The 13,468-nt window shown below is 43.2% G+C and overlaps 1 protein-coding gene across 3 annotated transcripts in view; it reads right to left on the bottom strand.

Moving 5' to 3' along the window:
• Window positions 1-13,468, bottom strand: part of ESRRB (estrogen related receptor beta) — a 131,932-nt gene that overhangs the window by 38,717 nt on the left and 79,747 nt on the right. For all 3 annotated transcript variants that reach the window (XM_085301790.1, XM_085301789.1, XM_085301791.1), the window contains exon 2: window positions 4,751-5,160. In XM_085301790.1, the coding sequence (XP_085157916.1) occupies window positions 4,751-5,160 (410 nt within the window). The remainder of the gene's footprint in view (window positions 1-4,750; window positions 5,161-13,468) is intronic.

The following is a 13,468-nucleotide window of genomic DNA, read 5'->3' as shown; positions in this document are numbered from 1 at the left end:
AAATGTGTCTGTCTGGCTCTCCCCTAACCAGTTCTTCCCTACATCAATTCCTGCAATTCCTGTTTTATCACCTAATGGACCTATAGGTATGTGTTCAAAGTACACMGTGAGTTGACTCACAAAGATCAGAAAAGGAAATGTTAATTCAGATTTATTTTGCTGACCTTTCAGATTATATTTTATATTAATGGGACATTTTAGAAATATCCTTAATTTTCACTCTTCAAAGATGAAAAATAGAGCAAGGGTAGTCATCATTGTGAATATGCTGAATGATAAAGGGCTCACATGGTTACATATCACTGTAACTATTTTAATATTCAGAAAAGGCAAAAGTACCTACCAGTTACAACAACTGGTGAACAAAAGATGATATATAATACTGTAGCTACTGAACAAACTATTAAAGGAATGAATAGAGTGAAGTTAGATTAAGAATGTCTATCCCATAAAAAAATTCAAGTCTTTCAGCATTTGCCTTTGTCCCAAATTTGGATGAAAGGATTAGTTAGGATTTCCATGGAATGGAATGGAAATTCAAAACACTTGAATTCTGAAATGTCAAAACACATCATCTTTCCTGTAACAGATCTATTTCATTTCATTTAATTGAACAAATACAAAATTCTTTGTTTCAAATCAGATCCATTTTAAACACCAATAGCAGCATACTTGTAAGTGCCTGAAACCTGAATTCTCTCCTTGACTAGATTGCACCTTCCACAATCTCAAGGTCAGATGATGCCCATGGCACATGTTCTTACAGAGGACAGCTGCATCACAGGAGGAAAACACAGAGTCCTAATAGAATATAATGGGGACCCAAAGCACAGTTCCCACAAAGCAATGTGATGATAAGGAAAAAGCGTTAAAATTTTGCCAGACAAGCTGCTTGACAGAAAATGCTTCAGATCAGTTAAGAATTCTGACTGTGCCTCAAAATGCAGGAAGTCCAGCTGTGGGGGTTCTAGCACCGTATTTAGAAAGGAGGGCTTACAGGCCCGTGGCGTGTGCTGTAATACCCTTGTCTCAAGTCTTTGCYTTTCTGTCTCAAGCACTGCCAGTGCTGCAAGGAGGAAATGACACAGGTTTCTGCCCTTGCCTCAGGTCACACAACASAAGAGAGAGGTCACAGGTGTGACTCCCTGTAACCTGATGGGCAGGTTAGGATGAAGTGTGTAATCCAGGCTTGTTCAGCAAAACTAATCACTCCAATTTAGCTTGAAGTTAATTAATAGTTTGGATTTTCCTAACTATTTTTTTCTTATCATCAGATTTTTCCTGTGGGACATCWGCCTGGATAAAGGTTCAGTTTTCCCTTGGAAAAATTCTTTTTTTCCTTTGCTAACACAAAAAGTCCTGCAGCATGAATGTCTGTTCCTCTTGCTGCTGAGGCAGGAGCATGGGCAGAGGAGAGTCTATTGCAAGATCCTCCTGCTTCAAGCCATGCAAGTTTTATAAGCATTAATAATAGCTAGAGTGGAGTCACTGGGAACATGGTGGGGGGGAGGAGTTCCACATGAAACTCTGCTTCATAATCAGAGTTACCTAGATAGAATCATGGAATCAGTAAGGTTGGAAGGGACCTCTAGAGATCATCTAGTCCAACCCTCTGCTCAAGCAGGGTCACCTACAGCAWGGTAGACAGGGTTGCACCCAGGCAGGCCTTGAAGATCTCCAGAGAAGGAGACTCCACAACTCCTCGGGGCAACCYGKTCCAGTGCTCCGTCACTCTCWCAGGGAAGAAATTCCCCCTCACATTCAGGCGGAACTTCCTGTGCTTCAGTTTCTGCCCATTGCCTCTGGTCCTGTCACACGGGGCAACTGAAAAGAGTTTGTCCCCGTCCCCTYGACACCCTCCCTTCAGGTACTTATACACATTGGTAAGATCCCCCCTCAGTCTTCTCCTCCCAAGGCTGAAGAGGCCCAGATAGGGCTGCAGTAGACTTAGGAAGGATTTAGACCCATTTTACAGCAGCCCACACACCTGTTACTTATTAGAGTTACCAAATGTAGACCCAGCAGATTAAGTACTCTTTTCAATAGTCATTGGTTTTGCAGATTTCAGTACTCAAGAACAGACAAGCGAAGCAGCTTGTCCAAGACCAGAGAGGTCACAGGCCCTAAAGGGGACAGGATTTAGCTAGCACATCTCCTGAGCACCTCAGAAATCTGGGATTCCAGATCCATTTATGTGCTCAAACCACACAGACAGCATCATTCCCAAGTACAGAACAATGGAAGAAAAACTTTCTAATATAAGYAGGGGATGCAACTATATATATCACACATATCTGCATGCTTTCTGCACACACATACATATGCATTAGGCAGCCTGGATGAAGATTTTCTCACTAAAGATGCTTAACCCAGCTACTGGATGTAATAGAGCTGCAGGATCAATATCTTTTGGAAKTGTATTTTCCACTCTGTCTCGTATGTGTGATACACAAACTCTTCTCCAGCATACCCAAGGCCATGCTCGGATCTGAGAGCTCCCTCTCTTGGGTTAGCATGCACTGCAACAGAGCCCTGGGAACTGCACGTTTTCTCAACTCAAACAAACTCTACAACCCTACTTTCTGTCTGGTCCTCCCAGCCCAGCCTTCAGCTCCATAGTCAGCATTTCTCACCCTCAGGCTCAGCACACTGGACTCTCCCACTCCCAGGAATAAAAGCATATTGGTGCCTCAGCCACCAGCCCAAGCTATTTAGAGAGTGAGAAAAATCTCCACTTACTCCTTCCCCTTGTGTGCTATGTTTTAACAGGCAAACAATTAGGGAACCACAGGGAGAATGGCAGTGCTGGGAATGGGGAGCTGAGGGGAGGCACTCTCCCTGCCTGGGAAGTCAGCTGATGGATCACCCAGGCTGATACAGGCTCTAGTTACTGTCCCACTGTGTCATTTTCTTTTGAGTACTTCTGAAAACTTTTCAGAACTTCTTGGATCTTTTTACTGCCTTTCCAAGTTAAGTCTATCTTCTGCTCCATCACTCAGCTCTAGTATTGCTCCCATGAGGGGCTAACTTTTCAGTTTCTTCCCAAAAAGCAGAGTCCCTAGGGTTTTGCTTCAGTGTACTACCCTGTCCCTCCTYTAGCACCTGAATATGCCAAAAAGCAGCACTGGGAATGGATCCAGGAGCTGGAGGAGGGACAAAGTCAGTGCTGACAGTCAGAAGCGCAAGTAGAAGTTCATATTCAATCACAGGAGATTCATCAGTGACAAACCACAGTACCCTGCCAGAGTACAGGCCAATGCCTAGAGATGGAGAGGCTTCCACGTGGCATAATAACAGAAGAGTTAGAGAATGAGACAGGCTCTCTCTGGGGCAATACTGAAGTGCTTATTTCTGCAGGTGGATAATAGTAAAGAGGGACACCTAGAATCCAAGAAATTTAGATAGAAATAGTCAATTCTGCAGAGGCCTGYGCTGAACTGTTCTCTGTATTGCTCRGTCCACTCGAGCATTGAACACTATCAGCAACGGAGTGTAATCAGGTGCGACTTACCCAGATAAGGAACAAAAAATAAAATAAGTGCGTATGTGCTTTTCATTCATTTCATAGAAGCCAAGGGAATGTTGGGTAAACTCAGTGTAACTTCCCATTTTGGGGTGAATGATCCTGTCCTTTTTTTCAGCTAGTGTGTGCAGGAAATACAGGGAATGTGTGTGTCTAGGCACGTGCTCTCACACAGGGCCTGCTTGTGTAAGCACCTACCAGCATCCACGCGCACTGGAGCTTGCCTGGATGCACGCCCACTTTTGGCTATGTTGTTGTACCTGCCTGTGTGCACATCTACAGCATACCTTTGCCAGCCAGGGCAGGCACACGTATATCATACCTGAACTGTACATGTAGGAGCAATGCACTACGAATTACCTGTACACTTGTGTAGTACGTTATATGTACATGCAAGTTCATCTATGTTTTTCCACATTTGGTGTCCAACCATATTTCCACATACAGCCATCTTTGGGGATTGTCAGAAAATGCTTTGCTGTTTATTCTGGGATCCCAAAACTGAGGTTTTCAGAATCACCTAAGGAATTTCTGATCCTCTGTAAAATTGACAGAAACTAGATACCTCCTTCAGTGCCTAATATTTTTGTCTTTAAAGCTGTACCTTAAAGAAAAGGCTTGGTGGAACTGGAAAAGGAGAAACATGGAATTGGCTGGATATCCAAGTGTGCTGCCCAGCCTTGTCATGAAGTCTGTATTGAGTCCATGGCCAAAACCAAGACTGACTGGACAACATGAGAACCTCTCTAATGGTGGAGCTTTCCCTTCAGATGCAAACATCCCTGAGGAGATGCCTTCCCTAGGCAGAGGCATCTGCTTTTCAAATGGGCCTTACGAACAGCTTCAGAGTGCAAAACTTTTCTTATCTAGGCTCCACTCCCCTGAGAGCTATATTACTGGTGTATCAGGGCCACTACAGAGGCAAGAAAATCAGCTAGTCCAAGTGCCTAGATTTAGTCACTAATTAGGCTAATAACCTGGCAAAGCTTTCTACCACTTTTCTACCACAAAGCCTGAGTTCACATCCACATTGGTTTTGAAGGACCACAGCTGAGCAGGAAAGAAGAGGMGGCACAGGAAAAGGATGGAAGGTCAAATGCATTTTGTTCACCCTTCACTGTCTCCTGTTATATGATATGGAAACACTGCAATCTCAGCAATGCCTGGGGCCACCTCCCTCTTTTGTGATGGAGTGAATGTCTCAGTTTCCCTCCCTTCCCACCATACCTTGAATAGTCCTCTTGAAGAAGGCTTTGCATGCCTCACAGGAAGCCACTCCATAGTGGTACCCAGAAGCAATATCCCCGCACACCAGGCACAGCCGCTTGGGGATTGCATTGAGCATGTACTCGCACTTGGTGGGCGAGTCCTCCATGATGGCGCTGGTGCAGTCATCGTAACGCTTACGACAGGACCCACCACCAATCCCTGTGCCATTGAACATGGGCGGTGAGTCCAGGCCGTTGGGGTGGCTACCCATGGCGATGCCATAGCCACCACTGGCGTCGGAGGAGCCGCTTGGGCTGTGGTGGCTGATGGCATCGATGCCAGAAGACGGGCTGGAGGGCTCAGTCTTGATGAAGGACCCACAGCTGGAGGACAGGTGCCGCTCCTCCGTGGCCATCCTTCCGAGCAGCCTGTGGGGAGAGAGCACAGGCACTCAGCGGCCTCCTGGCCAAACCCAGCTCCACAGTGGTGAAAAGAGAGCCCTCCCTTTCCCACCTCAGTCCAACTCCAATTTGCTCACGCATTTCAACACCACCCRAGCCCTTCTTCACAAATATCAGTCCAGCTCACTAAGAACAGTCTGCCTATTCCTCTCCAACTCGCAGGAGGAGAAAGCTGTGGCTATTCCTGCAGATCACCATTTTGGGCTGTACACAGGCTGCGGTACTGGGAAGGTACTTCAGTGCTGACGAGGCACAATCTACCCAGAGTAGATACCCCCCAGGGCAGCAGAAAGAAAGGAGCCTGTCTCTGGCAGGTGAGATGAGATAGAGGTTTAATTAGTATCAGGTGCCCTGCCCCAGCTCGAAGCAGGACAGCAGCAGACCCTGCAAGAAGAATGTGCTCAGATTGGATGTTCATCTGTAATACAGAAAACTTTGCTCAATTTTCATGCTGGATTCATTTTCTCCCTCCCCTTCATCACTAAAAGGGGAGCTCAGAAACAGAAGGAAAATCATCTGATCAAAAGCTTCCTTCAGCTTAATCTTAAATTTTAAGTTTTTCCTGTATTCACTAATATGACGCTTTTGCACAGAGAAGCTTCTCCCAAATTCCCACTACTTATACTCTTCAATATATAAAAGCTTATGCTTCTACATGAATATATAGACATTTATGCTCTTAAATATATAGAAAGGTTTGCATCTTTACCAAATCCGCAAGTTCTTGTTTACAGTAGTCATAGATAATCTTACTCCTTATATAAATGTTCARTCTCCTTTAGGACACTGTTAGTTTTAATCCTATCTAAGGCAATGAGTTCCAGAGTTTACTTGTGTGGTGAATGAACAAACAAAAAGATCCACTTCTATTTGTCAATACAGTATTTGCAGCCTTTCATGTTCCCTGAACACCTCCTGATTCTTCTTCTCAGAAAATGTACTTCTGCTATTTTCTCCTCACTCAACTTTTCATTATCTATATAATTGTTCTTCACACAGGAGTTTTTTCAGACTTCTTATCTGCTTCATCCATCTCTAASCTTCTTCTAGTTTGGCTATTTATGTCCAGTCCAGAACAGAGTCCAATGAGCCACTTCCTCAGTGGCACAAAACTAGCACAGCTTCATCAGTTCTCCAGCTGAAGGTCTGGACAGTAGTCAAGACAAAGGCACTCCATCAATTTACCTACTGACATTACCACATTTTCAATGTTATTTTCAGCCCATCTGTTACATAACTCCCGACATTGTTTGCTTTCTTCTATCTTTAAACTAAAATCCAAAGTGTTATCATTCCTTGAAAGAGAATATCAGAATGCTTGTTGCAATCCTCAGATATTTTTCTGACTTGCAACAGTTAATTTAGAATCCATTAAGGCATATGAAAAATCAAATGAATGCCTTCTGGTGCAATGTTTTGCAATAGTCGGCAGTGGATTTCCTTCTACCGCTTCTACATTCATCCAGCTTTATTAGGATCCTCTGGAGTTCTTCAGCTTCTCTCGACTAACCTTACCAATTTGATGTCACCTGCAGATGTTGCCAGCTCACTGTTCACCCGCTTCCCAGATCATAAGCACATACATCAAACATCACAACATAGATCTGTGTGTGTGATTCAATGTTAACCTTTGTCATGCTGAAAATCGACTGCCCTTTCTTTTCTGGGCAGCGTATACCTACCCCTTCTTTTCTGTCTCAGACACTTTTTAAATCCATAGTAGTATTAACCTCTCATCCAATGAGAGGTTAAATTTCCCCTCCAGCAAGATAATTTATCAACGGCTTTTAAGAAAATCTCAATACACGGTAGCAAGTGATTTTCGTGATAACATGTCCAAAGAATTCTGGCTGACTGGGGATACTTGACTTTCCTTCTTGGAAGCTCTGCTGATTTAAAGTTAGAATACCATGGTCACGTTGATAATTTCTATTTCTATTTTTATTTCAGTTTCAGCCTATTTACCTTGTATTTGTTGCACCTACTTCTGCCAAGAGATCAAGCCAATTAGGGAACAGGACAAAACATTCTCTGTGACACAGCTAGGCTGTAGTCCACACATACATCATGCCTGTCTGACTCTTCATATGACTGTACACATTTGAGATACAGGAACTTCATGGTTTTGCATCCTTATGATCTCAGTCCACCCAAGTATCTCTTAATTTCCTTTCTCTGCTTCATCCTCGATGTTTGAYGTCATCTCCAACCTCTGGGATCAATCAGCCAAGTCTGCTATTTGCCAAGTTTGTTGATCTTGAGAGCATTGCTGGTATCTCATGTTCCTGGGCTGCTTTGCCTCATGTTACTTGAGAGGAATTCAGTAGTTGGTCCTCTCAGAGACAGTGTGATGCCCAAACTTTGCCCAGAGGGTCACACTGGACTAGCAGCCATAGAGAAGTTACAGGAATAATTACTGCAGGTGCATTAATCTTTAATCCCGCTGGGCAGCTAGACAGATTGCAGATCTCCTGGTGTAATGCTAACTGACCATGTGGAGGAAGATGAAGCTTTGCTAGCTGAGATCAGATCATAGCCTTCATAGGTTCAGCTCATAGCAAAGCTGAAAGCTGCTATGCTGACCAGACTCTGGAACCTTTCCCTAGCCAAGAAATGCACATGTAGCATCAACCTGAAAATCACTGGGCACAATAACAAGGTTAGGGTCATACTGGAAGGCAAAACTACCATAAAACAATTTTCTGCACTGAGGAACACATACATGGTAAAGGGAATAGGAGTTGCAATGCTAAGGCCAGAGAGAGGACAACTATGAAAAGGCATGATCAGGAAGTGAGTCGTACTCTCAGATTTGGTCAGGGGAGTTCAAATTCCATCTTTTGTCTCTTAAAAGCCCAGAACTCACAAACTGGAAAGGGAGGAAGAGACAACAGATAAGATTCTGAGCCATATGAGAAAAGATAAGGAAATAAAGACCAGAAAGACTTTGGAGAATTGAAGACAAACATGGAACTGAAATGCAAGCAGGTGGGAATGCAGGAGATACACCAGAGGAATGTGGATGGAGTCAAGGTTAAATAGCTTATAGAAGTCCTCTGTTTCCTTGCTTAAACCTACTCCAGCAAGAGAAGAGCATTTCACGTTCCTCATGTTAGTCATATGTGAGCCATCCTTTACACTGCCTCATCTTAATGGTATCCTTTCTAAGTACAAAACCAAACTTGTTTAGGGACAACAGAGCTGTTAGTGCTAGAGTTGATTAAGAGAGCATTAACTACAGTGAATTGTCTTCTGGTTGTATGGTGTAAGAGAGTCCAGTTACTAAAACTCTTCTTGAGATTAAGAAATGTTTTTGCAAGTGCTATCTACCCTATTCCTAAGTAGAATCGCTGTTTGTACAATGTGACCCCACAGCTGGGTTAACCTCAGAACTTCGCTCTCTCAGCCCATCATAAATCAGACATGAATTGACATCTCTTTGCAACCACTTCTCAGAACCACTGTCTCAGGTTGAAACCTCACTGATTAAAGAAGAACTGCGTACTAGACTGCAGATCTGAAGACTAGCAGGGTTTCTTCACTGAAAGGCTATAGAAGGCTGCGCTTTCCTAATGCAGACCCACTGAGTTGTTTTCCTCTATTGGAGGACAAGGGGWGGTCAGTCTTTAAGGGCCTCACTTCTCTGACTCATAACCTTAATTAAGGACCCTTCTTCCCCCAGAGAGGCTTACAGTGACTTTGAAATGTATGAAATACAGTGATGGTGAAATGAGGATAACAAGATAACAACGAACTCCCTACATCCTTACACCTGAGGACTCTCACATTTCCCTTCCCAAGAGACAGTAATACATAGTGAGTTCTGGTTAGATTTTAATACATGCTTTAGAGGTAAAGCTCTTACTGCCAAGACAGGTCAAAGCTCATAGCTAAGGTGTCTCCATCCATTCCAGAGCTTGTGTTTTTACTTTCTGGTCTCTGGAACAACTTGTACAGTTGGTGGGCAGCACACACTGAGTTAAGCCTCATAAGCTCTGACTTTCTACAAGGTTCATGGAGATCCTACGGTGATTTTTAAACTGACTCAGACCCTGGCAATGAAATACAACATCTTAAACTTCAAGAAGAACAGCTAAATGTTTTCTGCAAAGAGTTCAAAGTGATGAATAGTCATTTTGCTCAGCTCTAGTTACCTTAACAGGAATGTAAAAGGAGAAAGACTTGATCCAACTCTCCTCTGTGCTGGCACAGGAGACTCCGTTACTATTTCTGTGCCCATGTAACAGGCTTAGAGGTTCTAAACATTTCGTTCTTTTCACCTTTCCTCATCACAGGTCGTTGCCTATAATCCCTTTAGCATCTTTGTGGCCTTTCTCTGGATTTATTCCAACAAGCCTAGGTCTCTCTTGCAGCCCGCTGCTCAGAACCGCACAGCACAATGACACCACAGCACTACAGGAGAGACAGAGACACTCTCCAAGCAGACATATGGACGAACTGAGCAGTAGTTTTGCCAGTCATCAGGTTGCACTGCAATCTCACATCATTTGATACCCACTGCCTCACTGGCATCTCTCTGAACATAAGCTGCTTTTGCCACCTTGCTCCACACAACATGAAATTTGGAGATTTTCCTTGTCCCTAAGTAGATCCAGTACCATCTTTAAACCACACACTGCTAATTGCCACTTATTTTACTGAGCCCTTTTAATACTGCTCGTCTTTTTATACTGGCTCTTCTTGTCTCTACTCTGATATGTTTCCAGTATCTTTCAGTTGTATCTACTGTAAAAATTTGAGAATTGTGCTTTTTTCATGTTCTCCCAGGTCATTAAYGAATAATTAAAACCAAAACACTGCCCTCTTGGACACCATCTTTGCAGAAAGATAAAGAATATCTCTAGCCCTTCTGTTTACACTCTGTCAGCTAATCCATGATTCATTTCACAGGATTTGTATCAAAACCAATTTCATCTCATTTCCCTAATAAGATCTTCCACAGCTTTGTGTCAAAAGCCCATACATGGTCCAGAGACAGTCTATCCTTTTGTCCACTAATTATCTAATTGTATCAAGAAAGGTTATTGTCTGCTGCACTCTCTTTTCATAAACCCACTGCTGTTTAACACTCACAATGTTGTTAGTCTTCATGCGCTCAAACATGCATGTTCTGATCTCACTGACTCTGGATAGGAATACACAGGTTTAGACCAAGTCAAGATGGGCTTTATGTGCTCACAGTTTTCATGTGTTTGTTTCATGTGTTACCTCCCTTGGGCAGTGATGTTATACTAATGCTAGAAGTGTCTCCAATTTTTCTCTAGCCTTTCTTCTTTTACTGCTTCTCCATAATCACTGGACTGCTTATGAGTTTAATGCTCTCTTGAGAACAAAAGCAACAAAAAGAGAAGGAAAGGATGCTGGACAGACAGCATCAGAGAAGGGCAGCATATTAGAGTTATAAAATCAAGGAGCTTTATCTAGTGGTTGATTTTCATTACATGTAAATTTGACAATAGGAAAGGCAAGGATATCTCACTTCAGTTTCTTGGAGGAAGGTAAGGAACAGGCACCAGACATTCTGACATGTAGGCCAGTTGCTTCACCAGTATTTTCCAATAAAATCACATATTCACCAATCCAATATGCTGGAGATTTCCAACAGTAAGATTGAACTTGCGGCTAAAATGAACAAATTCTGGAACATATCCGTAGGACTAACAGGAGCTGAGGGAAGGAGTGAAAGAAGGAACACTCAAGCCCTCCTCCGACAGGAATATCAGGACTGTTAACAGTTTGCAAACCCTTCACTGTTCTGAATACAAGAACAATACAAATAGTTTGGAATGGGCTTTTTTGGTGGTCCTAACAGCAAGACTTGGATTTCAAACAGAATGAAATCTTGATTTTTTTTAATTGCTAACATATCCCACAAAATTGAAATCCCCTGCAGGCAGAATTCTCATACAGGGTGTTACTCCTAGGTACTTAATGGCTGCATTCGTGGAACTCTGCTTGAGACTTGAAGGCCACAAATGGGGAGTCCTCACAGTGCTACAAGATCTGAGAAGATCGCCAGTGTAATTCTGTCCACTTCAGATCGTAGCTTGTGAAGAATGCACAGTTCTGATTGTACAGAAATTTTCATACTGGCTACAAAAGACTGAAGAAGTTTTAATCTTACACAGAGGAAAAAAATCCAACCTTTTATTTTGTACAAGTCTATTTTTGCTTTTGGTCTAATTTGTTAGCCCAGATGATGTGAAACTACATTGCACAGGCATGTCATGCCATGATGCCATTTGTCCTCTCTGGGCCATGTGAGAGAGCTTGCCAGCTGACAAGCGATACATCAGCTCTCAAACACTAGCCGCAACTCCAGTGACAAGCCAAACTTTGTCTTCTTTTTAAGATACAGAAGACAAAAATAAATACCATTTTCCAAGTGGCAGGCTAGACATAACAGCTGCAATAACAGTCAGTGTAATTTTAGGTCACATATGCAAACTGTTAATGTCAGGGAGCTGTGGTGCCGCACCTGTTCGGGCGCCCCGCTCTCACCATGGACAGCTCACGCCGGCTCCCAGCCCCAGCTCCCTGCTTCCAGCATGCCGCCGGGATGCTAGCGAGGCAAGTGCACAAACACACCTACACCTCCTGTCATCGACACAATAGGGACATCATTTAGAGACCCGTTCTCCTCCTTACTGAGTACCCTTTTCAACACAGGCTCCAGGCAGCCCAAGAATAATGGGATCTGCCTTTGTGCAACTTTGCTCTTGTGCAGTGGATAACTCAGCCATACTTGCTACAGCCCTCGAAGTTGTTGTAGGCTTATTCTATCACACAGGACAATATCCAGTCCCCAGGGCAAACCTCATTTCTCCCTGGAGGTAGGCAAGAGCTTGGGCACTGCCAGGTTGATGGGCGTAACTAAAACGTTGAATGCCAGATCATAAACATAAATTGCCAAGCTACCAATATGTAGGCTTTTGAGGCATTTCCTTAATCAAAGCACTCTGCGTTGCTATCAAAGGACACGCGGGTCAGAATCTCAGATCAATCTAAATTTTCTTCTCTGGTGCACAGATACGATTTCTGCAGGTTCTCTCATGCTTGCTAGTGGCAGCTGCCTTTCACTTTTGTAGGTCATGCTTCTATCCTGCAGAGTAGAGCAAGTCCCAAACAACTTATTTGCAAGGCATTTGTCCCTAATAGCTCACACAAATACTTGTCTTTGGAGCAAACACACACTATAGCTTAGCAAAAGCTGATCAGTATGCTCCCGATTTGGAATGGAAAGCATTGTCTGGCTTCTATTGTGTGGCACAAATACCAACCTGGAGTTCACAAATCAAGATTATTATGTTGTAACAAACCCCATCTGCTAGTATTTTATTGCAAAAGAGCTACACCATCCTAATTCCAATTGCAACTGTTTTCAGTTGCTTCCGGCTTTGCTGGGGATCTGGACTTGGCATATTTTGTAAAAATGCATCATATTTGGCCTGTCTTTCACCTTTGCCCTGAAGAGATCTATGCATTTTTTTTTTGCTTTATAATTTGACTGAGGGAAGGGGAAGTCAAATTATGTGTTGAGTCAGAAGATTAAAGAAGCTGAAATGCAAATATATAAGGAAGATAGCAAAGCTCAACAGCTTTCTAAATGCAAGAGTCTATCTAGAGACCTGTTTCTCAGAGTCACTGGTCTTCCTGATGAGAACTGGGTTACATGAGGCCTACTGAAGTGGGTCACTGGCTGAGACCAGTTCTTCCACATAGATTGGAGAAACTGATTCCTTGCATGGAGAGTGAAGTAAGAGGCCCAAGCTGGAATCTTCTGCAAGCTAAGGAGATGCGGATGGCAAGTGCTCATATTCTGGCACTTCCACAAATAGTATTTACTTGTCTAATGCCCAGGAGACATTTTATCCCTTTGACCCATTGCATAACCAGAGCCCGGTTACATATCAGATCAAAGACAAGTATTTGTGTGGGCATATCAGATCTTCTCTAGCCTGAGTTAGCTCACACTGATGAAAGCTGCTGCAGAAAGCTGCCTGGAGGATGCTTAATAAATAAAAACACTTTGCAGAAGCAGAAGACATTATAGATTTCCTGCTAGCCTTCATGCCTCTCCTCCTTCTCGTAATTTCTCTTCACCCTTAGGACGATACTCCTGTTTTGTAGATGGTAAGAAGTATTACACAGATGAAGCGACAATTAATCTGGAGGTGTGACATATATTATCAACTCACTCTCTCATTAACACATTGCCTTTTGAAGGAACCTTGCTCTCTGCTGCACTAATGGC

This window comes from Rhea americana, unplaced genomic scaffold (assembly GCF_003343005.1).
Source record: "Rhea americana isolate MKP2758 unplaced genomic scaffold, rheAme1 scaffold_18, whole genome shotgun sequence".
In the NCBI taxonomy this organism is placed as follows: domain Eukaryota; kingdom Metazoa; phylum Chordata; class Aves; order Rheiformes; family Rheidae; genus Rhea; species Rhea americana.
The sequence above is the reverse complement of the archived record's forward strand: the minus strand, read 5'-3'. Positions and strand labels throughout refer to the sequence as shown.